This window comes from Myotis myotis, unplaced genomic scaffold (genome assembly GCF_014108235.1).
Source record: "Myotis myotis isolate mMyoMyo1 unplaced genomic scaffold, mMyoMyo1.p scaffold_m19_p_2, whole genome shotgun sequence".
Taxonomy (NCBI): domain Eukaryota; kingdom Metazoa; phylum Chordata; class Mammalia; order Chiroptera; family Vespertilionidae; genus Myotis; species Myotis myotis.
This window is the reverse complement of record NW_023416324.1, coordinates 177,390,420-177,417,671: the sequence shown is the minus strand read 5'-3', so window position 1 is coordinate 177,417,671 and position 27,252 is coordinate 177,390,420. Positions and strand designations below refer to the sequence as shown.

The 27,252-nt window shown below is 38.5% G+C and overlaps 1 protein-coding gene across 8 annotated transcripts in view; it reads left to right on the top strand.

The window, feature by feature from the left end:
* The window catches only part of FXR1 (FMR1 autosomal homolog 1), a 66,134-nt gene that overhangs the window by 21,387 nt on the left and 17,495 nt on the right, over positions 1-27,252 (top strand). For 7 of the 8 annotated variants that reach the window (XM_036351988.1, XM_036351986.1, XM_036351985.1 and 4 more), the window contains exons 2-9: positions 2,671-2,723; positions 4,426-4,519; positions 19,951-20,022; positions 20,399-20,547; positions 20,772-20,865; positions 21,307-21,423; positions 22,660-22,830; positions 24,222-24,300. In XM_036351988.1, the coding sequence (XP_036207881.1) occupies positions 2,671-2,723; positions 4,426-4,519; positions 19,951-20,022; positions 20,399-20,547; positions 20,772-20,865; positions 21,307-21,423; positions 22,660-22,830; positions 24,222-24,300 (829 nt within the window). Of the gene's footprint in view, positions 1-233; positions 341-2,670; positions 2,724-4,425; positions 4,520-19,950; positions 20,023-20,398; positions 20,548-20,771; positions 20,866-21,306; positions 21,424-22,659; positions 22,831-24,221; positions 24,301-27,252 lie in introns of those variants that run through there. The other variant, XM_036351982.1, reaches the window with a different exon arrangement.

Genomic DNA, 27,252 nt, shown 5'->3' with positions numbered 1-27,252 from the left:
AGAGAAACATCTATTGGTTGCCTACCTGCATGCCCCTTACAACCCCTACTGGAGCTGGGGAATCTGCAACCCAGGTACTCACTCTTGACAGGGAATCCCGTGACCGGGTCTGAGGGCAGAAGGCCATGGCTAATGCTCTAAACAAACCAGCCAGGGTGGCGATTTCTATATTATTAAAGAAAATGAATTTTTTTTTTCTTTTTCAGCCCCCATCTGTTACCCTCTTCTAAGTTCCAAAGATTTTTCTGGAGTGGTATTGTTGATCTTGCTTTTTGCCTTTTCCACTGCCAGTTTGTTTCATAGTCTTTGGTTTTCTGATTTACTTAGAAGAATGTCTAAGGTATAGTATTTAAATATTGGGAGTTGTTGCTTTTTTAGAAATTGATTAGGCTTCTACATCTATTTTGTGAGTTTACTAAATTTTGTTGCATTTTTGTGTGTGTTTCTTTTGTATGTGTGTGCGTGTGGGGGGTTATCCCTAAAAATCTTTTTGGTATTGTTTAATGGGCTTCTGATAAGGAGATGAGGTAAACAGATGTGCTCATTTCTGCTCTCTTTTAACAAGGAACTGAAAATGTATGTTTATTTAGATAGTTTTAGTGCATCGTATGAAGTCTAGTCTGATCTTTGTTTTGCAAAAATATTTACTAAATACCTGGTGTTTCAAAGTGTATGTATGCATTTGGTTAAGGTTGAGAACTTTGCATTTCTGATTGACAGAAATATAAAGTGTCATTTAATGTCAGTTGTAATCATAATCAGGTGCCAAGGACTGCTTGCCCAAGGTTATATAGCGATAGAGCCAAAGATTTGAATAACGGTTGTTCTGTACTTGAGTCCTTTGTTCTTTCTTGAGTATGTTAGGTCTAATGATTTCTTTCAGCTATATTCATCAAATGAAGGTAGAGTAATTTTAAGACTTAAAAATGACTACTGATTTTTATTGAGAATCCTATATAATAATCCTATATAACAAAAGACTAATATGCAAATCAACCTAATGGCAGAACAACCGGTTGCTGTGATGCACACTGACCACTAGGGGGCAGACGCTTAATGCAGGAGCTGCCCCTGGTGGCCAGTGTGCTCCCACAGAGGGAGCGCTGCTCAGCCAGAAGTCGGGCTCATGGCTGGCAAGCGCAGTAGTGGTGGCGGGAGCATCTCCTGTCTCTGTGGTAGTGCAAGCCTCTTCTGTGGACACACCGCCTGTGTGCTCCTTCCCCATCCGGACCAGGATTGGGACCAGTATCGAGACTGACTGGATGCAAGCCTGCGGCTGCTTCTCACTCATGAGCACACCGGTATCGCCCTAGGATGGGTGCACAGAGACCATAGTAGAGTGGCAACAAGCCTACCGAGTGGTGGTGGTGGCAGGCGCAGCAGGGCCATGATGAGCAGGAGCGGCGTGGCACCGGGCCTGGGCTTGGGCTCCTCCCTGGCCGCCTGCTGCTTCCTGCACTACTACATCCCTCGGGGGATGTTGAGCTGCCAGTTTTGGCCTGATCCCCGCAGGCCATGCTGAGGGACCCCCCCAGTGGTGCACGAATTCATGCACCAGGCCTCTAGTCTATTTATATTCATTACAAAATGGTTTTGAGGCAGTGTACTCACCCTTTTTTTTAAGCAAAGAAGGAAGAGAAGTTGTAGGAAAAATAAGATTAGGTTAATGGTAAGGTTAGTATTACTACTGTGGTCTTTTCGGCCCCGGTGAGGCCGGGATGGCCCCGGTGAGGTTGAAACGGCCCTGGTGAGGCTGAGACGGCCCTGGTGAGGCTGAGACGGCCCCAGTGAGGTTGGGACGGCCCCAGTGAGGACGAAACGGCTCCAGTGAGGTGGTGACGGCTCCAGTGAGGTTGGGACAGATAATGGGGACCAGTATAGACTGATGAACAGGGGTAGATGCAGAGGCAGAGCAGCATTGAACAGACTGTCAAACTACAATGGGAAGCCTGGGGAGGGTTGGGGGGGCGTTAAGAGATCAACCGAAGGACTTATGCATGCATATAAGAATAACCAATGGACACAAGAGACTAGGGGGTAGGGGCCGGGGGAATGTCAAGGGGGGGAAAAAGGAGACATATGTAATACTCTTTGTAATACTTCAAGAAATAAAAATTATAAAAAAAAGAATGTGGTCTTTTCAGTTATTAAAGGTGGGCTATAATTTAATATTTATAACTAATATTTATAATAAATTTGAGTTTTTTCCTCCATGCCAAGTACTGTGGTAAACATTAGTTATTTTACTTGATTCTCAGTTACATGAGGTATGATATCTTATTTAAGAATGTATAAGTGATAGAGAGCCTGGCATGTGACTCCTGAAAGCCTGACCCTATTATTAGTCACAGTACTAAATACTGACTCACTTAGTTTGAGTATTGACTAATACCTATGATGTTTCCGGCTTTTTACTAATTTCAAGTTGGTATGTGAAACTGAGGTTATAGTACTGTGTGAAAACAGGTTCAGAGAGTTTAAATAAATTCCAAGTCTTACATTTCACAAATGATGAGATGGAAATCAAACCCAGATTTGCCTAATTCTAAGCTCTGTTCTTTTTTAGTACTCCATATTTTCTTTATATCTCTAGTATTATTGCCTTTTAGAGTTAACATAATGTTTAACTGAATATTGATATACTTTTAATAATGTTTTTGGCTTTTGCAGGGATTTATCAAAGATGTTCATGAAGACTCCCTCACAGTTGTTTTCGAGAACAAGTAAGTTGTTTATTTATTGATAGAGATCTTAATTTTATTTTTTAAAAATATATTTTATTAATTTTTTACTGAGAGGAAGGGAGAGGAATAGAGGGTTAGAAACATCCATGAGAGAGAAACATGCATCAGCTGCCTCCTGCACACTCCCCACTGGGGATGTGCCCGAAACCAAGGTACATGCCCTTGACCGGAATCGAACCTGGGACTCTTAAGTCCACAGGCCGACACTCGAGCCACTGAGCCAAACTGGTCAGGGCGAGATCTTAATTTTAAAGATGGGTAGTGCCAAACGGTTTGCTTTTGATTCTTCCTGTTGCCAGTGAAAAATGACCGCTTTTGGAAAGGCTTTTATTGGCTCGGTCATCTTATGAATTTAAACAATTCTAGTTTTGATAACTCTTCGCCTGTTTTTCTGCCCACCATTTACTCATTACTTTTTTTCATGACCCTTTTCTTTGCCAAAACACATGTGAAAATGAATCAGTAAGTAGTTTTTGCAAAAATAGATGGCACAAATGGGATTTTAATTCTTAAAAAAGCACAGATATTAAAATAATGTTGTAGGAAGCCTTCTGAGTGGCTACTGGTAGTCATTTTCAAATTGTTTAAATATTAAGGAATTTCAGTTTATAGCTATTGTAACAGCTAGGTAATGTTTTAAAATATGGAAGACAGTAGGCTGGCTTTGTTTAGGAAGGGTTATAAAGGAGCACTATGTAACTGAAGGTCAGAAAAGAACTGTTCAACTTTCACTTTTAAGCTGCTCTGGAACTGCCTGAAAAGATATCTGCCCAATAGCTGTTTCATGTAGAAACAAGTGTTGTGATGATTTCTGTCTTTGAGCAGCTGCCATTTAGATAGTAATGGTGAAAAGAAAGCACTCAAAAATCTTTTACTTGCCTTCTATTGTGTGTGTGTGTATCCCATGCATCCCATGAAGATAGATACTAAAAGAACATTTTATGTGCTGGTATACCTTTCAGGCATATGAATGACCTATTAGAACTTAAAGTTATTCATCAACTCAGCTTATAAAATACAACATAAAAAATGTCAGTTAAACAATAGCTAAATTAGTAACTTTGATATATATTTGCTACAAACATTTAAACTAAGCTTTCACTGGTTTTAATTATGTATGTGTTCATTGTTGAAAAGATAATTTTTATGTGAGGAAAATGAACCTCAATGTAATTCAGCTATTCAAAATAATTGAGTAATTTTCTGTGTTTCGTGAACATGTACTAAAACAGAATTATGCTGTTTATATTGTTTTATAATCTCTTGAATTATGTCTCATCCATTTATAAATGTGTTTGAAGTTGATTCCACTGCTGTTATTTGGCAGTGGTGTTGATGTGATACTATTTTGAATCTAAGTTACTATTATGAATGTAGCCCATATCATTTGCAGAATAATGTATGTACTGTTCCCTTAGAATGAGTAATTTGGCAGGTAATATGTAATTATTTCAATGATGTTAATTATTTATAAACTTCATCAAGAATCATGTAAAATTTGTTCCACCTCAACAAACTAATTACTTCGAAAATATATAGTATGAAAGTTGTTTTTCTTAGGGAAAGCTAAATGATTAATTTGAAAAAAATATAGCACTAAGCATAGATTATATAGCTTCCATATTAGGGGGTATTGGGATACTATATTTTGATATTGTTTATTTCTCTTCTAATCCTTCAGTTGGCAACCAGAACGTCAGGTTCCATTTAACGAAGTTAGATTACCACCACCACCTGATATAAAAAAAGAAATTAGTGAAGGAGATGAAGTAGAGGTATGTATTTGTAAGTTTATTTTCTTGTATGCCTATTATTTTGTTTTAAATAAATATTCTTGTAGGAAAATCTGTTTAGCTGATGGAGAATAAATCTAATTCCATTTCTCTTTCTGTTGGCAATGGCTGTGTAAGTAACATACTTTAGTTTGGAGTCAGAACTGGGATTCATGTCTCAGCTCTACAATTATTAGCTTTGTGGCTTGGTCAAATTTCTTTATCACTAAAATGAAATGTGAGAGTTAAGGATGATAGTGCATTTGAATTGCTTTGCATGGAATCTGGCACAGTGAACTAATAATCATGTTAGTTCTTGGTTTCCTTCTTTTTCCTAATTATTTTAAAATTTGTCTTGTGCTTTCTTCCTCAGTATCTTTGTAAAATACTAATTATCACTCTTTATTATAGTGATCATTGATATAGTTTATATGTAATGTGAAATATTGTAATTAGTATACTGCCTTGTTGAATATTCTAGAAATATCTGGAGCTTTTCTAAAGTATAGGGAAAATTCATTTTCATTTAAAAATTCTGCCCAGATTTTAGCTCTAAGTTTCCTGTGTACTCTTGCTTTTGCTAAATCAAAAAGCATGCTATAACTTAATTGTGTTGGGGCACCACACCATGAGCCCACTCCCTAATAATGTTACAGCCTTTCACTTTACTCACCTTTTTCTTTTTTAGTTGACCAAAAGTGGGTACTTTTTTTGTATGGAAACCTGTAAATGTAGTCTCAGAGTGGTGTGTATTTGTGTCTGAGTACCAGTAGGTGGGTCCTATGAATTGTAGCAGTAATGCTGCTGATTACTACTGTACTATGTTCACTTGGACATTAGACTCCAGTAAAAAAGTTGTGTGTTTTTTTCTTTTTTCTAAGCAGAAGCAAACTTTTATTTAGAAAGTTCCCAGAGGTAGCAGAAGTGAGCCAGCTGGGCTGCATGGACTCAGGAAATAAATTGCAGAGGCAAAAGAAAAGCCTTTGGAGCTTAGGAAACAGAAAGGCAAAGAACATTCATCCAGGGGAAGGTGAGGAGAGAAAGGCAGGGGCCTGCTTCAGAGAGCAAGAGAGCCCTGGAGAAAAGGGTGTGGAAAAGCAGGGTGTGCTCAAGAGAGAGAAAGAGCAAAGAGTGAACTTGTATTCTTTTCTAATCAATACCTTTCTGTGAGGATTGATAAAAGAGTTTGATTTGCTTTCATTTTAAAAAATTCGTTTTAGAAGTCCCGTCACCCCCCCCCCCCCCCCCCGAATTCTTAGTTTTGTTCTAGAATTAGAAATATGTGGTGGCCAATTCTGAGAATAGTGCAGAAGTATTGTTTAGACACTTATTGGTAGTTTAAAGGCTCAGATGAAAGGAAAAGCTTAGAGCGCTAAGGATGTTAACAGTGTGCTTTCCCCAATCTCAGACAAGGGAGGCTTTATCTATTTCTTGGACCACCTTTGTTGTTCATTTGGAAATTGATGATTGCTGAGTGTTTAATTTCAGTTTATTTTCTGTTTTAGTCTTAGTGAAATTTGCTCCTTATAGTGTGAGAGTCTGTACCTGAAATTAAGATGTTGCTGTCATTTTTTCACTTGAAAGTTTTGAAAATTTACATAAGGAAGAAGCTTAAAGTTAATCTTGCCACCTTTATTTTTTTCCCCCCCTTTGGTCACCAGTACTTAGGAATCTGTCCATATGACCTGGAATGTTTAGGAATTATGGTTGTTAGGTTTTATATTTTGAACCAAATAATTTTTTGAAAGCCCCCCCCATTCCCTTTAAATTTAAAATAATAAAAGATTAGTCTAATAAAATGGTAGAGAATTAAATAAAGTGGGAATTTTCCCTCTTAGTGTAGTTGTGTAGGTGTGCTTATTGCCCACCCCAGTTTTAATCTCATTTACCAGAGTTGAGCACCTCTTCAGATTTTTTTAAACATATATATATATATATATTTTCTTTTTATTGGTTAAGGTATTACAAATGTGTCCTCATCTCCCCACTAACCCCCAACCCCCAACGCCCCCCCCCCCCCCCCCCCCACACACACACACACACACACTCATGTTCTCATCCTCCTGTTGTCCATGTCCATTGGTTTGGCTTATATGCGCTGTTTCCCACGAGGGCAAGGTTTCAGGCAGGAACGAGCCCTCAGAGCACGGATGCACTGCGTCCTGGATAGCCTTGCCAAGGGCTGTGCCCTCCCTGAGCTGTTTCCCCTGAGGCCTGAGGGAAGAACCCACCCTTGGAGTGCCAGGAGTGCCCAGTAGCAGTCAGTCCTGGGTTGCTGAGGTGGAGGCCATGGCGTGGTAGAACTCTGGGTCTGGCCCAACAGGGGTCATGGCCGGCCTTCAAACCAGACCCTGACAGCAGGGAGGAGGGAGCCCCATTCCTCACAGAATCCGCTGTTGGATAGCTTGCTGTCAGTGGCTTGCCAGCCAGGAAACTCATTCACCTGCACCCTGGACTCTGACAGGAAGGAGGAGGGAGCCCATTCCTCATGGAATCGACAGGTGGCCAGCTTGCTGTCAGGGGCCTGCCAGCTAGGAATCCTATTCATCTGCATATCTGTATAAAGTTTTAATACATTATATTAGAGGTTGTGGCGGTTCTATTTTACCCACAGCATCTACAGGAATTGCTGCAAATTTACTTCTCGGTGGTAGGACCTTTCATTCCCAATATAAATTACCAATCCCATTAAATGAAACTTCAATTTCTAGACTCGATATAAACAGTGAAGTTGCTAAAACTATTAAAAAGGCCCAACTTCTCATTGATGAATGCACCATGGCATCCAGTCATGCTATAAAACGCCATAAACAGATTACTAAGAGAAATTATGAATTTGAATGTTGTATTTGGTGGGAAAGTAGTTCTTGGAGGGGATTTTCAACAATGTCTCAGTATTGTACCGCATGCTATGCGATCGGCCATAGTTTAAAGTACTGCAATGTTTGGGGATGTTTCAGAAAGTTGTCTCTTACAACAAATGTGAGATCAGAGGATTCTGCTTATAGCGGATGGTTAGTAAAACTTGGCGATGGCAAACTTGATAGCAGTTTTCATTTAGGAATGGATATTATTGAAATCCCCTGTGAAATGATTTGTAATGGATTTATTATTGAAGCTACCTTTGGAAATACTATATCTATACATAATATTAAAAATATATCTAACCATGCAATTCTTTGTCCAAAAGCTGAGCACGTTCAAAAATTAAATGAAATTTTGTATATACTCGATGGAGATTTTCACACATATTTGAGTGATGATTCCATTGATTCAACAGATGATGCTGAAAAGGAAAATTTTGCCATCGAATTTCTTAATTTCCTTCGGGAATGCCGTGTCATAAAATTGAAAGTGGGTGCAATCATCATGCTTTTGAGAAATCTTAATAGTAAATGGGTTCTTTGTAATAGTACCAGATTTATTATCAAAAGTTTACGACCTAACATTATCGAAGCTGAAGTATTAACTGGATCTGCAGAGGGAGAGGTTGTTCTGATTCCAAGAATTGATTTGTCCCCATGTGACACTAGCCTCCCATTTAAAATAATTCGACGAGTTTCCTGTGATGCCAGCATTTGCGATGACTATTAATAAATCACAAGGAAAAACTGTAGACAGAGTAGGCATATTCTTACCTGAACCCATTTTCACACATGGTCAGTTATATGTTGCTTTCTCTCGAGTTCGAAGAACATGTGATGTTAAATTTCTAAATACTTCATCACAAGGGAAGTTAAGTCAAGCACTCTGAAAGTGTTTTCACTCTTAATGTGGTGTATAGGGAGATATTAGAATAAGTTTAATCACTTTATCAATCATTGTTTGCATCACTGTTGCTTTTATATCATGCCTCTGTTGTTATATCCTTTTGTTACTGTTTATTAATAAATGTATATGTTTTCATATACATTTACTAGTTTCCTTTCATCTCTCACACTTACATTATAGAGAAAGGGCAAATAGCAATATTAAAATATTTCCTCTAATTCCCTTTTAATGTGCACGAAATTCGTGCACCGGGCCACTAGTACATTATAAATTTGTGACTTTTGTTTTCAGTTAATTAGGATACCATAAACATTTTCATGTCTGAACATACAGATTACATCACTTTTTCTAAGCATTCCATAATATTTCTTAGTTCTTAGTTCTAGAAGACATTGAAGTTAACAATTTTTTTGCTGTTACAGAAAAGCTAGAATTAATTAATGGTCTTTTATATAAACATGTTCTGGTAATACAGTTCTAAGTGGTATAGTTGCTGAATCACAAGGCATGTTACTTAAAATTTTGATATCAAAATGTATTATTTAAATACAAAATGTATCATTTGGTCTTCTAAAAATGCTTTTTTGAATTAACACTTCATAACACCTGAAGGTGTTTGTTTCCTCATTGATTGACTGGCTGGGTTATTATTAATCTGTAAAGTTTTAAAAAAAACCAATAGAACAGCGGTTCTCAACCTGTGGGTCGCGACCCCTTAGGCGGTCGAACTACCCTTTCACAGGGGTCGCCTAAGACCATCCTGCATATCAGATATTTACATTACGATTCATAACAGTAACAACGTTACAGTTATGAAGTAGCAACGAAAATAATTTTATGGTTGGGTCACAACATGAGGAACTGTATTTAAAGGGCCAGAAGGTTGAGAACCACTGCAATAGAAGAAAGCTGGTGTCTTCTCATTCTTCCTTTCCTTGATTATGGAGTGTTTTTTAAATTAGATTATTGGCTGTTGACCTATGGTTCTGTGATTTTATTTTTTTTGTCCTTGTAGTTTTTGATGTAGGCATTCTTAGCATTTTATGGATAAGTTTTTATCTGTTATATGTTGTGTTGTCTTTCAGACAATTTAAATAATACTCTGTGGCTTTCACCATTAAGAAGTTATACTTTTACTTATTCAGATCTGCCAGTTTTTTTTGTGTGTGGCCTCCAATACTCATTCTAGTATTTCTATAGGTTTGTGCTCCACAAGAGTATTTAGGTTTTTAAACCAATTTGCTACTTTACTCTAGGTAATTTATTGCTTAGTATATTAATGTTTTCATTTACGTCATTGGCCACTGTTTTCTTTTTGCTAGTTACCTGAAGTTCAGGCGGGCAGGCAGAGTGGTTAGGGGCGATCAGGCAGTCAGGTGAGCAGCAGTTAGGGGCGATCAGGCTCCAGGCAGAGGGGTTAGGGATGATCAGGCAGGCAGCAGGCGAGCAGTTAGGGGCATCAGGCAGGCAGGCAGAGTGGTTAGGGGCGATCAGGCAGGCAGGCAAGCGAGCTGTTTGGAGCCAGCAGTACCTAACTGTAGGGATAGGGCCTAAACTGGCCATCGGACATCCCCCTGCCCCATGCCCTCGTGCACGAATTTCTAGTATGATCTATAATAGAAAATTGGTTTTGAAAGGTCTAAAATGCAAAGATTTATTTTATAACCTAATTAGTGGCTTTTATTTAACTTTAAAAAGTTGTGGCATACCCTGGCCGGCATGGCTCAGTGCTTGAGCATCGACCTATGAACCAGGAAGTCACAGTTCAATTCCCAGTCAGGGCACTTGCCTGGGTTTCAGGCTCAATCCCCAGTAGGGGGTGTGCAGGAGGCAGCCAATCAATGAATCTCTATTATCATTGATGTTTCTATCTCTCTCTCCCTCTCCCTTCCTCTCTGAAATCAGTAAAAATATATTTTTTAAAAAGCGTGGTGGGATATATTTTCAAATATAATTAACATTTTTGATAAGTATTTGCTTAATGGTTTATGTTACTAATTAAAGATTGCTAAGAAAATGCTCAGCTTTACAAAGTTGGATGTAAAGGGAAAATGAAGAGTATCTTAGATTCTCTTAAGTTGGTTATCCTATATAATAAAGATATAATATGCAAATAGTCGTTACGCCGTGAAGTGTAACGACTGACCGCATCACACCCGGATCAGCAGGAGTGTGGGGCAGCAAGCTACAAGTGGGCAGCAGAGAGCTACAGGAGGGGGCAGGGCAGCAAGCTATGAGGGGGAGCAGGGGAGCTACAGGAGGGGGCAGGGCAGCAAGCTACTGGCACACGGATTCACGTGTAGGGCTACTAGCATAACCCTATCTAATAAAGCGAGAATATGCTAATTGACCCTCATGCTGTTGCAAAGATGGCGGTGCCCACAGCCAATAAGGAGGGAATATGCTAATTGACTGCCCCGCCCTCAAAGATGGTGGCGCCCACAGTCACAAGATGTCGGTGCCCAGTCCCCTCAGCCTCATGGGGGCGGCAGGCGCATGGCAAGCCGGGAACGCCCTGCACGCCTGCCTCTGGACTCCCCCAGTCCCCTCCACCCCCCAGCCATCCAGGGCTGGCCCGAGGCGCAGGCAAGCCTTGGATGGTGGCTGCCCAGCTACCCAGGGCCGCCCGAGACTCAGGTAACCAGGGGCAGCCGAGGCATGCATTGCCGGCGTGGCAGCAGCAGAGGTGTGATGGGGGGTGTCGCCTCCCCCTGATCACCAGGTTGCCTCCAGCCCCTGAGGGCTCCTGGACTGTGAGAGGGGGCAGGCTGGGCTGAGGGACCCCTTCCTCCAAGGCATGAATTTTCATGTACCGGGCCTCTAGTACAGCAGTTCTCAACCTGTGGTCGTGACCCCTTTGGCAGTCGAACGGCCCTTTCACAGGGGTCACCTAAGACAATCCTGTATATCAGATACTTACATTACGATTCATAACAGTAGCTACATTACAGTTATGAAGTAGCAACGAAAATAATTTTACGTTTGGGTCACAACATGAGGAACTATTTAAAGGGCCAGAAGATTGAGAACCACTGCAATGTTCTGGGATATTGATTTCACATGAAGTGAAATCAATAGATACTTACATTGTTTAGCAAATTAATATACACACTACATAGAAAGCCTTACACCTCAAGCTAATGTATAATTTTACATGGTTTTCAAAGTTTTCTTATTGGATTTAACAATTTGATCATAAAAGTTTTTTGTGTTTTTTTTTTTTAATATATTTTTTATTGAATAAGATATTACATATGTGTCCTTGTCCCCACGTTACCCTCTTACCACCACCCCCCCCCGTTGTCCGTGTCCATTGGTTAGGCCTATATGCCTGCATGTAAGTCCTTTGGTTGATCTTTCCCCCTTACCCCCACCCTCCCCTACCCTCCCTCCAAAGCCCGACAGTCCAAGCAATGCCTCTCCTTCTCTGGATCAGTCCTTGTTCATCAGTTTATGTTGTTACTTATATTCCACAAATGAGTGAGATCATGTGGTATTTATCCGCTCTCCAGTTCCATCCATGCTGTGGCAAATGGTAAGAGTTCCTTTTTCTTCTTCCACTTCTTAAAGAATACCTTTCAGCATTTCATATAATGCTGGTTTGGTGGTGATGAACTCCTTTAGCTTTTTCTTATCCGTGAAGCTCTTTATCTGACCTTCTATTCTGAATGATAGCTTTGCTGGATAAAGTAATCTTGGTTGCAGGTTCATGCTATTCATCACTTTGAATATTTCTTGCCACTCTCTTCTGGCCTGCCTGGTTTCTGTTGAGAAATCAGCTGACAGTCGTATGGGTACTCCCTTGTAGGTAACTGACTGTCTTTCTCTTGCTGCTTTTAAGATTCTCTCTTTGTCTTTTGCTCTTGGCATTTTAATTATGATGTGTCTTGGTGTGGTCCTCTTTGAATTCCTTTTGTTTGGGGTTCTCTGCGCTTCCTGGACTTGTAAGTCTATTTCTTTCACCAGGTAGGGGAAGTTTTCTGTCATTATTTCTTCAAAAAGGTTTTCAATATCTTGCCCTCTCTCTTCTTCTGGTACCCCTATAATTCTGATGTTGGTATGCTTGAAGTTGTCCCAGAGGCTCCTTACACTATCTTCATATTTTTGGAATCTCTTTTCTTTTTTCTTTTTCGGTTGGGTATTTTTTGTTTCTTTGTATTTCAAATCTTTGACTTGATTCTTGGGATCCTCTTGTCTGCTGTTGGATCTCTGTAAATTATTCTTTATTTCAGTCAGTGTATGCTTAATTTCTAGTTGGTCCTTTTTCATGTCCTCCAGGGTCTCACTATATTTATTGAGGGACTCATTAAATTTATTGGCGGTTTCCATAAAATTCTTGAAAAACCTTATAAACGTGGCTTTGAACTCTATATCCAGTCGTTTGCTTTCCTCCATTTCTGCCATTTGTGACCTGTTTCTTTGGCTCCGCGTTTTGGCTGCTTCCCTCTGTTGATAGGGTGGCTTTGTGTGCTAGGTGTCCTGTAGGGCCCAGTGGCTCAGCCTCCCCAGTTACCTGAGGTAGCTATGCCTTGGTTGTTGTAGGATCACTGGGAGGAATTGACCTCCAGGCCAATTGGCAGTGAGAATCAGCTGTGTCTGCAGTGGGAGAACTTCTGTGCTGGAGACACCCTTCTGGGGCAAGACTTGCTTCAGTGGGGCTTTGGTGCTCACTGAGTCTGCCCCCTGAGTGTGTCCCTTATGGATCTGAGGAGTTGTGATCTGGATGGTCCCCCTCTGACCACTGGGTACAGTGGCTCTTGGATCTAAGGAGGTGCTAATTTAGCCTCTGCCTGAGGTTACACAGCAGGAGCTACGAAGAGAACTGCAGATTCCCCTTCCTTTTTTGGAGTTTGGAGGTGCCCTGATGAGGCTCAGCTGTGAAGCAATGCAAGCCGCTGTGGGGCCTTGGGCCTTCTCTTGGAAGTTCTGGGTCTGTCTGGCCAGGCTGCAGTTAGGTAATTACAGGTTACAAAGGGCCGGGGCATTCATATGCAAAAGCCTCTGCCACAGCCTGGGTGGGGCGGGGGCTCAAGGAATCAAAGGGTGGAGCAAGCAGCTATGGCAGAGCCTCAGCCCTGCCCTAAGGAGTCGCGAGTCTCAGTGTCCTGGTAACGGCTGCAAGCACCTCTGAGGGAAAGCCGCCCTCAAGTTCACCCGCTGCCAAACAGTCCAGTTTCTCCCCGTATGAGTCCTGGGTCCCCAGAGACTTCCCGGAACCGGAGTTCAGAGCCGTCGGGAGCTTGTGACTCCCTCCGGATTCAAAAAGACAGCCGCGTCCTCAGGTGCCAGCCCTTTTCCGCGCGCGCGAGCCCCGTACCTCTGCACTTTACTTCCGCAGCTCCTCTGGCTCTCAGTGTGCTTTTCTTTCCTTCTAGTTGTAGAATTTACACTCAGCCATCCTTCCTGTAGTTCTGGATGATGTCCGTTTTGTGTTTTTGACGTATTTTTCAATTGTTGTGGGAGGCAGCAATTTCCCGGTGTTTATCTATGCCGCCATCTTAGTTCTCCCATAAAAGTTTATTTTTGAAGTTTTCTGGTTGAAATAAGAATTGGCAAGTTTTGTTTCTTACCTAACAATTTTTTAATCCAACATTTGACTTATACAAAAGTTAAATGTATGTGTATTGTTAACATACTACCTTTAAAAATGTTTCTTGTTACCAATCTGAAAATTTTAGCTGTCTGTAGTTAGTCTTTCTGATAATACCAAGTCTGTTGTTAGTGTTAGTGCTTGGGAAATGCTGAAACATTAAAAAAAGATGTAAACATATTTTTATTACATCTTTGTCTTGGAAAATGGTGTTTTTTAAGATGTATGAAACCCACTGGTTAGGTTATCAGTCTGAAATAATGAATGAGATGATATTGTACAGGTAAATTAGTGTGTTCTAGTTTAGCTTGCTTTTCTAATGTACATTTTTTTTTCTTCATAGATTGTAATGAGACGAAATGGTGAATACAGGGGAACGATAAATGTTTCTCATATAGTTGTAAAATGGTTCATTATGATTAAACTAGGGGCCTAGTGCACGAATTCATGAACCTTGAAAGTAACTGTGGGCCGCGAGGCTGCGGTAAGCACAGGGGTGGGTCTCGGCCCATCTTATGCAACCCCGCCCGGCTTTTCCTGCCAAGGCCCTGGTCTCCAATATGCAGGCAGCCCCTCTCCTGCCACTGCTGCTCCCATGCGCTGATAGCGCCGGCCCTGCTCTCACCTGCTGACAGCACGGAGTTATTGGGGCTGGCACCAGTAGTGGATGCGAGCAGGCTGGCACTGTCAGCGGGTACAAGCAGAGCCGGTGCCATCAGCGGGTGCGAGCGGCGGCTGCTGCTGCCCTGATTGCCCCTTAGGAGCAGGGGGAGGTGGAGAAGCCCTCAGGGGCGATCAGGGCTGGCAGCCTCCGCTTGCACCCGCTGATGGTGCCGAGTGATTGGGATCATCGCCAGGCACCAGCAGCCTGTGTGATCAGCAGCTCTGCCTCCTGCTGCGGGACCAGCACTAGCAGTGGGTGCAGATGCCCAGCTGGACCACGGCGTGTGGGAACAAAGAAATTTCAGTAACCACCAGTGGCTCTTCCCGATGACAGCGACTGGCACCCTGTCTTGGCCTGGTGCACGCGCTCACTTCACTATCCCACCGCGGCTAATGCCCACCATGTTCTCCACATGCCCCCTGGTGGTTAGTGCACATCATAGGGACCGATTGTTTGGTTGGTTGTTCCATCATTCATTCTATTTGCATATTAGCCTTTTATTATATAGGATAATCAGTTTAGTGCTTAACATTATTTAGGAAGTTTCTTTATAGTTCTGTGAAAACTGGTAAAATTTTCCTACCTCTGGTGTTTATTATCTCTGTTTGGTTGTGACTTTGAAAGGCATAGTTGAACATTATTAACATAAATGAAAAGTTAGCAACATCACCCTAGAATTTCTTTTTAAATCACAATTTGGTGTGTTAGTTACAGTTTGGAAACCATTTTGTAATAAGGTTTGAATTGGAGTCATTTGTTAGAAAGAATCCTTAAGTGGGCTTTTGGAATTTGATTCTTCATTTTCCATCTTTCACTCAAACCTTTAATCTGATTACTATTATGTTTTTAGGTCTCCCATGGGCACTCCTTAATCTCCTGCTTTTTTGAGCTATTTTTTTTTTTTTTTTTTTTTGGATTTGAAGAAATTTAGTGTTGAAAGCAAAGAGGGCCGTAGCTTTAGAGTGTGAATTGCTCCCTCGAAACAGTTTGGAGATTTAAGTGAAATCTGAAGAAGGAGATTTCTATGAGTGCTCTTATTCCAATAGCATAGTTGTAAATGAATTTAGTAATCAACATTTGGAACATAGTACACTAGGGTACAGTTTTAATTCTGGGTTATTAAAGTGATTAAAAAAAATTGCACGAGATACAAGACCTCTTATCAAGGATGTGATTTGACTCACAGCACTCAGGTGGAGACAGACTCATTGTTGGCTTCATGACAGTGGCCTTGTCTTTCAGGGATGAAGTTATTAATGAGATTTACAGAGATGGATGTAAGTGTAAAATGGGATACAACATTTCATTGTTCAATGAGAAGTAAAGCCTCAAAGCAGTCCAAAATGGTTTATTCTCTGTTTTAGTAGGTAAGCTTACATAGCAAGCCAGATTCCTAGAAGGTTATAATTGCTTTGGTAAAAATAGAAATAAAATAAAGGTAGTTTTAAGACCCGTTTTTTACAGCACTTAAACTTGAGGCACCCATTCACTATAGGTCACTAAAAGATACTTCAGCTAGCTGAACTGCCTTCCTGAGCTAGTGCTTGGAATTGGTAAGAATTTTCTGTTTTTAGGATTTCCTTTTTGTTTTTAATCCTTAGTATGCTAGGGAAAATAGTCATCACTTATCATTTGGGGCCAGTAATCCATCTTTACTGGTTTTAAAAATATTTTTAATTCACTTTACATATAATTTTTTCAGAAGTAAAAATGAAAGGATGGCAATAGTCAACATTATGAGATACCTTGATAAGCATTTAAACATAGCAAATCCAACTTTTTTTTAAATAAATATATTTTTATTTATTTCAGAGAGGAAGAGAGAGATAGAAATATCAATTTTGAGAGTGAATCATTGAGTGGCTGCCTCCTGCACGTTGGACCGAGCCCGCAATCCAGGCATGTGCCCTGAGCGGGAATTGAACCCAGGACCCTTTGGTCCGCAGGCTGACACTCTGCCCACTGAGCCAAACTGGCTAGGGCATCCAACTTTATATTACACATTTCCTTGGTTTTGATAATAAATATACCTAAAATGAGTATAGTTCCCTAAATATTTCTGTTCATCAGCTATTATACTTAAACCCAAAACATCATATAAATATTGATATCAAATTTAAATGCATTTCTAATTTTAGTTTATTCTGGTTCATTTGGCATATGAATTATCAGGATGTAGTACTTTAAGAATATTTGGAACTGTTGGTGGCTTCTAATTTTATTGAACAAAGCATTGTCCTCTTTGTGCTATAATTACACCATTTTAAAAAATTGCACTATTTTCATATTTAACCAATTGGGTTGACTAATCCACTGAATTTTTTGCATTTTTTCATCTGTTTCTTTCTAGTCATCTTTGTATACACATCTACCTGTGGCATTTGGCCACTTATTAACTGAATCGAGTATATTTTGGTGTGCAGACATAAAAGATGAAACAATACTGTTATGTGTCCTTATAGAAAAACAAGAATGGTCTAGCTGCTTATTGCAGGATTTTGTATAATGGAGTCCCAGTTGAATGATTAACTGGGTGAGAATACTAAATTTCCTTTTTCTCCTTAGAAATGTATTGATTGGGAATATTGATTTAGGATATTGTCATTTGAAGACTTCATAGTCTGAGATTCTGCTTATGAGATAAATTCATATTGATCATTAGAATCTGGAGTGCTGTTGGCTCTTGGCACCAGTCTGATATCTATACTAATAAAAGGGTAATATGCTAATTAGACCGGGAGACCTTCCGGACAAAGCCATAGTGGCGGAGCTGAGGCAGAGGTGGTTAGGGACAATCAGGCCAGGAGGGGAGGGCAGTTGGGGGGCAAGCAGGCTGGCAGAGGGAGCCATTTGGGGCGAGCAGGCTGGGGGGGGGGCAGTTGCGGGTGAGCAGGCTGCCAAGGGGGGAAGTTGGGGGAGAGAAGGCTGGGGGTCGGGCAGTTGGGGGTGAGCAGGCTGGCAAGGAGGGGAAGTTGGGGGAGAGAATGCCATGCGGGGGCAGTGAGGGGCGAACAGGCCGGCAGGCAGAGTGGTTAGGGGCGATCAAGCAGGTAGGCAGGTGAGCAGTTAGGAGCCAGCAGTCCTGGATTGCCAGAGGGATGTCCGACTGCCGGTTTAGGTACACAGTCGGACATCCCTCGAGGGGTTCCTGATTGGAGAGGATGCAGGCCGGGCTGAGGGACACCACTCCTCCTGCCCCCCCCCCCCCCCAACGAATTTCATACACTGGGCTTCTAGTCTCTAATAATTGTGAAAGTCTTGCCTCTGTAAAGTTTTTTCTCTTTGTAATTATAGGTTGAAAATAATAATTATGAATTCTTAACTGTTCAGCAATATCCAAAAGCAGACTAAAAATGGTGTTTCTAGTCTTTATTTTCCTGAAAGACTATGCAATAAACTAGAGGGTGATAGAGTAGTAATGATATATTTCATTGTTATATCCTTCCAAGTAATACCATCATTTTTCTGTTTCCTTTATATTTTTAAAAAATCATAGTTGGGAATAATTGAATGATGATGAAATAGCAAATTGTTTCAAGATAGAAGAAAAATATCACTAGATTCCACCTTAGATATATAAAAGGAGTCACAGGATTCATATACTAATTTCAAGATAGAGTAATTTTCTATTTTTAAAATGTTCTTATTTTTTTGGAAGACCAATGAGAAAGGATAAAAGTCATAAAGTAGTTAGATTTGCTCATTAAAGAAATGCAAAAGCTAAAATTGAGTCCCTTGGAGCCTAATTGGTACAAAGGCTTTTTCTTTCTTTTTTTTTTTTAAAGCTTTTTTTCTGATGGTGTACATTAACGTTGATCATAAGGTTTTGGCTTACTCATTTACAGATTTGATTTTACATTGCTTCCAAAATCAATTAGATTATCTTGAGAGAAGCTTCAAGCTTTTCAAAACTATTTATGTATCAATAGTTTGCATTTATCTTACAGATTGCTGTTAACACGTACTGATAGATTTCTCTGGCCACCTCTGTAAGAGTAACCTTAGTTTAGTCTTCTCTTCTCAGCCCCCCCATTTTCCATATATTGAAAATACATTTAAAAAGCTGCTGTATTGTCCTAGCTGGTTTGGCTCAGTAGAAAGAGCGTCAGCCCACGGACTGAAGGGTCCCGGCTTCGATTCAGATCAAGGGCATGTACCTTGGTTGCAGGCTTTTTCCGCGAGCCCTAGGTGCGTGTGGGAGACAACCAGTGGATGTATCTCACATCGATGTGCTGTTTCTCTCCCTTCCACTCTCTTGCAAAATCAATGGGAAAATATCCTTGGGTGAGAATTAGCAAGATAAAAATAAAAAGCTTCTGTATCATCTCCATATATAAAAGCCTAAGCGACTGAATGACCGGTGGACCAGTCACTATGATGCGCACTGACCTCCAGGGGACAGACACTCAATGCAAGAGCGGCTGCCCTCTGGTGGTCAGTGCTCTCGCACAGCCAACCTCCTGTGGCCCCACCTGGCCATGCCAAGGGACCCTACCTGTGCATGAATTCGTGCACCGGGCCTCTAGTAAGACATAACTATAATCTCTAATGGAAACTTTTTAAATGTATAATGTTAATATCTCATAATTACAGATACAGAACATACACACTTTTTTTAGATAGGTGTTGTAAGATACTTATGTACTCTGCTAGATGTATTAATATGTGTAATTTTTTGTTCAGCTAACCATTTAGTACATGTGATCTAGGTTCCTCGGCAAGGGATCTAAATGTCATATCCTTGAAGGAATTTTAAAGTAGGGTTTATAACCTTTTTTTTCCTTTTAATGTTTTTACTGATTTTTTTTTTTTTTTTAAGAGAGGAAGGGAGATGGATAGAGAAATAGAAACATCAATGCCCGCAACCCAGGCATGTGCGCTGACTGGGAATCGAATTGATGACCTCTTGATTTCTGGGTTGATGCTCAACCGCTGAGCCGCACAGGCCAGGCTATGGTGTTTCACTTCTGAAAAGAATTCTTAATTTGAGCATCTTATAAATACTGTCATCAGATTTACAATACACCTCTAATAAGTTCTAGCTTATCCTTCTGCTACTTGAACCATCAAAATGCAGTGTTTGAAGATGAAGAATGGTAACAGAAATTGTTGTTTTACACTGTGTAAAACTACCTTGTAAGAAGCATTTAATATTTGTTTAGTAAACCCTCATGAATTTGAATTTGATTTTCAAGGACCTAAATTACCCAAAAAAAGTTGTTTTGTTTTTCAGCAGTAAAATGTAGGTTTACATAAGTCTTATTAAACTGTTTAGTACACCAGTTTCAATACTATAGTATTTTTGATTCTTAAGTTTAAAGGGACTTGGCATTTATATTAAGTTCTTATTTAAAATATCGGAAACCTTTTAGGATCAATGGTTGAGGGCATTTTTTTTTTCCTTTTCAGGTATATTCAAGAGCAAATGACCAAGAACCTTGTGGATGGTGGTTGGCTAAAGTTCGAATGATGAAAGGAGAAGTAAGTAATGTTAACTCTTGGTTCCTATAAATGTTACTCCAACTCTGTTTTGTTTTTAAAAGCCTACTTTAGAAATAATTGGTCACACATTTCATATATTCATCAACATTAATTTCTATTTGTGTTCTGAATTTGCAAACACCAAGGCTGCTCTCCAGAGATACACCCTAAGCATGTGAGGACTACCAAAGTTCTTGCTTGTGAAAACCTATAATCTACTTTAGGGAAATCAATTTGATGTAACTAAGCTGTTCTTAGCATTTGTGCCACAAGGGGGAGGGTCTACTATTTAAACTGAGCAAGGTAATTAGAACTTCATTTAAAGCTTATTAATTTTGTTCAGATGGGATTTTTAAAGTATTTTGATGTCTTTTAGTTTTATGTCATTGAATATGCTGCTTGTGATGCCACTTACAATGAAATAGTCACATTTGAACGACTTCGGCCTGTCAATCAAAATAAAACTGTCAAAAAAAATACCTTCTTTAAGTGCACAGTGGATGTACCCGAAGATTTGAGAGAGGCGTGAGTAATTTTATTTGCTATTATTTTGTGAATTAGGAATTTTTAAGTGCTACAAAATTCTTTTTTTCCCCAAATACCCAATAAAAAACTTCTGATAGAACATCTTATTAATGAACAAAAGTTTTAATGGGTGGTGTTAAAATGAGATACTGGGTTTTGTATTATACTTGCCTCTAAATTTAATCTGTTATTTAGATCTTACACATGAATTAATTTCTCCATAGGTGTGCTAATGAAAATGCACATAAAGATTTTAAGAAAGCAGTAGGAGCATGCAGGATTTTTTACCATCCAGAAACCACTCAGCTAATGATACTGGTAAGATAACTCCATAGTTTAGGTAGTTATTAGATATTGCAGAAATTTTGTAATTAAATGTTCAAAAAAAAAATAAAAGCTAACTTGGTGTATAGTGAATTTGTTAATACAGTGCGGGAGAAAAAATTTTTGTAGTTATAAAATGTTAAATTTTTATCTTTTCTGAAGGAGGAGAAGTTTTCATGTGATATTCTTAACATACAATTAATTCTTAATGTGTGGTGTATTGGAACCTCTCACCCCCCATCACAATATGAATAGCAGAATTAAATAACATGGGAATTCAGGAAGGAAAGTAAGGTTACTTCTGGGAAGAGGGGTGTATGTTAGGTGAGGAGAGAAGTGTAGTTGATGAGAATCATGGAAGGCTTTATTATGACGGTCCTGTTTGTATTATCTTGAAAAATGGTTGTTTTGAGTGATTAACTTGTTTGTTTATAGTCTGCCAGTGAAGCAACTGTGAAGAGAGTAAATATTTTAAGTGACATGCATTTGCGAAGTATTCGTACGAAGTTGATGCTTATGTCCAGAAATGAAGAGGCCACTAAGCATTTAGAAGTAAGTGAGTTTACTCATAAAAGGTATTTTGTGTGTCCCAGTTTTATTAGTATATACAAGCTCCCTGATTCAAAATTACTTACTTTACTGTTAGGTAAGGTAACTTGGGACCTATTTTGTGGCTCCTGCCACTGCCGCTATGCTCGCCAGCCATGAGCCTGGTGTAGGAACCTGGTTTTTGGCTAAGCGGCACTCCCCCTGTGGGAGTGCACTGACCACTAGGGGGCAGCTCCCGTGTTGAGCGTCTGCCCTCTGTTGGTCAGTGCGCGTCATAGCAACCTGTTGTTCTACTGTTTGGTCGATTTGCATATTAGCCTTTTATTATATAGGATAGGATTCTTGTATAAGAGAAGAGTAGGACACATAGCAAATAATTTTTAAAAGAACCTATTGTTGCTTTTCTATCCTGTCCTAAAATACTACTGCTCATCACTAGGAGACTTGCAAATACACACTGTCTAGAGAAATTGAGACAACTTTGTTTATCTTTAAGACAACTTTTAATACCCTTACAAATTTAAAAGTTACAAGTAGAATATGGGGATGAGTTTTGAAACATAAATCATCTGAATTGGAGAGCTGCTTGTATCAGTTATTCTGGGAAATTGTTTTAGAATTACTCTTTCTGTGGCCATGACTAATAGACTTATCAAACCATTTTTTCCCCTTCCATTATGTGACCCATATGAGTTTCCTTTATTCCTTTTTCCTTTATTTTATTCAAATTGTAACGTTGACATAACATAAAATTTACCATCTTAACTATTTTTAGTGCAGCTCAGTAGTGTTAGGTATATTCAGATTGTTGATCGATCCCCATGTCTTTTTCATCTTGCATAACTGAAACTATATACCCATTAAACAGCTTCCCTTTCCCCCTTCCCTTTCAGCCCCTTGCAATCTCCATTCTGCTTTCTGTTTCTATACGTTTGACTACTCTAGATACCACATGTAAATGGAATCATACAGCATTAGTCTTTTTGTGACTTGTTTACTTCACTAAGCACAATGCCTTTGATGTTTATCCACATTGTAGCATGCCAGCATTCTCTTTTTAAGACTGAATAATTTGCATTGTATGAATAAATCACATTTTGTTCATTCATTCATCAGTCTGCATATTTAGTTTGCTTCCAGTTCCTGACTCTTGTGAATAATGCTGTGAACATGGCTTTATAGAAAACCATTTGTATTTTTTATCTTTTGTAATAAATTCTAATTTACCTCTTTTACTAGTGTACAAAACAACTTGCAGCAGCTTTTCATGAGGAATTTGTTGTGAGAGAAGATTTGATGGGCCTGGCAATAGGAACACATGGTAGTAACATACAGCAAGCTAGGAAGGTTCCTGGAGTTACAGCTATTGAACTAGATGAAGATACTGGAACATTTAGAATCTATGGAGAGGTAAGCTGTTTTCTGTCCCTTACCTAGGATAACTTTGCTAAAGCATTGATCACATTTATTTGGAATTTCAGCTTCCCAGTGAAAACACTTTAAAATCATTCAGACTAATAATCATACATATGTGTGTGAATTGAAGATGATATTGTATTATATAGAGCAATGAAAGATTTTTGAGTAATGTGTACTATTTTCAGAAGTTTCTTAACCATAAGCTGCTTCTGGGTTTAACTCAGTTTTCTGTGCATTACAAATAATTTATTCAAATGTTTTTTGCATTCTTATTATGTGTTGGGCAATGGCAGTTGTAAATAATATAATAAAACAGCTTTGGTAGAACTTGAATTTAGATAATATTTTGTAACTAAAAATTAAATTTGTGTGGATAGGAAAATCTGAGAAATACATAATTCAAGTTTTTAATTGAGACCATCTTTCACATTAAAATGTATGGATAAGGTGTTTTTTGGGGTGATAATTTCAAGTCTTAGCTTTTCATAAATCTGACCAGAGACCTGATTTTTATTCCTGAAGACTTTAGACATGGGCATTATAACAGAGTAATTAAGATGAAAGGCTTTGGAGTCATAGTGGCTGAATTAGAATTCTATGTTTACCCGTGAGTGGGTTTGGAGAATGTTACTTAATCTCCTTGTATAATTTTCTTCATTGTAAATGAGAAGTATAATAGTGCGTATTTTATAACCTATGCGGATTAAATACATTTTTTAAATTGTTATTGTATGTGGTGTATTACATGAGTACACAATACAATTGATCTAAGGTTATTAAAGAACAAGCAGTAAAAGTGGAAGTTAATGTTACTGAGAACTGAATTCCTCTTCCCCCTCTTCCATCCTTCAGTCTTTTAAAATTGTACCCAGGAGAAATTAGGAATTTAATGATGTTACTGATAGGTACTTTTTTCTAATGCATCTCTGCAAAACCAACTTAGTAAATCATTGTGAGAATTGGGAGAGAAAAAAATGTAGACAGTATAGACAATGTGAACAATTTATTTTTAATATTCCCCTGGAGATATTTAGCATGGGAAAATGGACCAAATAAATATATTTTCATGGGTTTAAATTTGGTAAACATAAGTAAGTTAATTTCTTGCTAATTTTTTCAGAAGCTTACTAGTAAAAGGGACCTTAGAGATGACTAACCTGTTTTTGTTCTAATGGTAATTTTTTCCTAGCCTTTTAATTACTGCTTTTAAAAAAAGGTACTTAATGAATTACTTGACCTGAAAGGTCACTCTAGTAGGCTGAGCTTGTTACTAGAATGTCATAATTCAGATTTTCCTCATTTCTCATATTTTTGTTTTGGACTGTGGGGTTTATTCAGGGTTTATTTCATGTTTGTTTCTCTCTCCCTCTCTACTGTCCCAGAGTGCTGATGCTGTAAAAAAGGCTAGAGGTTTCTTGGAATTTGTGGAGGATTTTATTCAGGTTCCTAGGAATCTTGTTGGTAGGTATTTCTTCTATATGTTAAAGAAAAATGTTATTTAATTATAGTGACTTAATTGAAAATTAGTTTTGTCTGATATTTTACTTACAGTTAAGTATTTTGATAACCATACTTATTTTCATTATTTCAGTAATAACATTGTATGTGACTTGTGTTCGTTGTGATAAAAAGTAAGGATATCTTCTGTACAGGGTAACCCACTAGTAAGACCCATGGCTTTTATAACAGTTTGCCATTACAATTTTTCTTAAGCCAGTTTAGACCTTGGGCTCTTTCTTACTATTTTCATTCACTTAATGTCTTTTTATTATTCATGTTTATCAAAATTGTAAGTACTTTTTGAAAATGTATGATAAATTTTTTTGTTTATTTAGTACCAAAGAGAAAGTAAGAGTGAATTTACAATATGGTAATAAATAGTAAAATTTTACACAATAGACCCTGAATAAATAATGATTGGTTTTTGCAAAGGTATATGGGCAGGAGAGGAGGATGGTGATGATGATATGATAGGAGGTTTCGCTGTTACGTGTTGGATGACATTAATGAAGACTATTGTGCCCATGGGTTATAAGTTGTGACACATTTTGAATCTGGAGTTAAGTGAGCATTATAGCTTGGAGTGAGTTGTTGAATAGCTTTGTTATTAATATCCTGTAGATCTGTGCTGTCTGTCCTTTTAAATGCTAATTGAGACAAATGGGAAAGCTTTTGTCACATGTTAAATACTCATGGATTATCCTAGAAGTTTAATATAAAAATAAAAATACCATAAGGTAGTGAAATTTACTAATTTACTAGGAGAGATGAATTTTCGTCACCTATCGAATTTTTTACCTTGTTGAAATAGAGCCGTTTGGGCTCCATTTTATAATTAGGCCTATTCAGCCTTTAAGAAATGATTTTTTTTCCCCCTTTTTTTGCTATCAGTGTTTTATTTGGCAAATTCTATAAAACAAACACTGGGGGAAAAATTTAAAAAAAACCAAAAACTCCCACTAGATAAAGATGTTTTTCTAAGGCCTATGACAGCTAGAATACTCTGGTACAAGACTATATATACAACACAAGTTGGATTTTGTTGCTACTCAGCTACTATATAAAAAGCTTTTCAATTTTGCCTGAACATTTGGATAGTTATGACATACTGCCAATTAAGCAAACTATTTTATCTGTTCTTGGAAATCACTGTCCTCTGTAGAATACTTTTAGTATTATGATATGAAGTATTTATTGTCAAATGAAATCACTGTAGACAAGAAAGCTGCTTTTGAAAATGATCCCCATTTTGTTTAAATTCTACTCAGTTATTGACATCTATCAGTACTAACATTGGTTTGCTGCTTTACAGAGTGTAATTTAACTTAGGTTTCTTTACCTATAAAAATGATTTGAGGTATGTACTAGAGAATCAGGGTTCTTTTCCAACTCAAGAATTCTGTAGAAGATAGCCTTGATCTTAGAGAGTTTGTGGTAGTGTTAATTTTGAGTAAAAAGTCCAGATATTTCAGAAGTGAGGAAATTGGATATATTTGTAGTTTTCTGATTCTTTATTTATTTTGTGCAACAATGTCTGTGCCTGTCATGTCTCTTTTTTCCTCTACCTGTCTTGGTTGGCTTTGATTTGGGTTATTTGTGTACTCTTTAGGAAATATACATTAGCAGCAACTATTATACGTTGGTGAAATTTTCAGAAGAAGTATAAAGATTTCAATTGGTTATTGTGTATAATAATACTGCATTTTCCTCCAAAATGTTTTATGGGTGAAGCAGACTTTTGAAAAGTAATACATTCTTAGTCCAAGTGAAAGAGGAAAAGAGGACTGAGGAGTAAAAGGGAATGAGGACTACTTGGTGGGTAAGTTCCAGAGAGGATTCCTTTACACATTCAGGTTCCCAAGAATTCTAGAACTTGACCATTCCCACCCCTTCCAAATAAAAAGAAAAAGTACTATGTGAACATTGACTTGAAAATGAATCGAAATCTTTATCCTCCTAAAAGCCTTCCCTTAATCACTTCTCTACTCTGTCCCTTCAGCATTTTTGCTCAATACTCAATTTATACTACAGGTCTGCTTCAGTTTATCAGTATGCTTTGGAATTTAAACTATGGAAATGATCAGTTAAAATTTTGACGGTCTCTGATGGTACTAAAATAAAACTTGCAGGTAGGTCCTTGCCACGGACCCCAGAAGGGTGATGGATGTTCACTCACCACTAATATAGTTCACAAGAAGAAAGGGGCACTAAGATTGGGGTGGGAGGGTTATGACATATCATCCTGACTTTCGTTATTTCGAAAAGATATTTGCTTATTTTTAGCAGGGTCAAGGATGGAGTTGCTGCTTGAGCTTCACTGTGTTAAAAATGAAGGTTGCTTTTATATGCTGCTGCTAGAGCTAAGAGAAGACATGTGAATTCCCTGACCTACTCTTATTTTTTTTGCCTATTCAATCACTGTTGCTTTTAAAGTTAGGGTTATTAGTGGGGAAGGAGGCTTGAGAATAGGGACAGAAAATCTATAATAGTGTCTTTGCTGTATTGGCTGGCTTACTGTTACCATTGTTCCCTTACTCATTCTTTAATGAAAACTTGTTCTCTCAAGCATGCAGTAGGAAAATTTTAATTTTCACCCCTTTCAACCAAAATTAATTTATTGTGGAAATAGATTGCTGACTTTAACAATAAAAAAATTATTAGGGATTTGGACTTAAATAACATGGACTTGTTTAATAACATATATGGTGTTGCTGTTAATTTTATAAGAGATACATCGTTTCATGTAGGGAAGGTTACCTGAAAATACTGTTCCCAGGTAACAGTCCGCAGTATTGGTTTGTTATTTTATGTGAATGTATGTTGTAACTAATAAGTTCCTAAGGGGAAGAGAAATCTTCATGCTTCTTTTTTAGGTTGTCCTTTAATTATTGGATACTTTAATTATTGGGTACT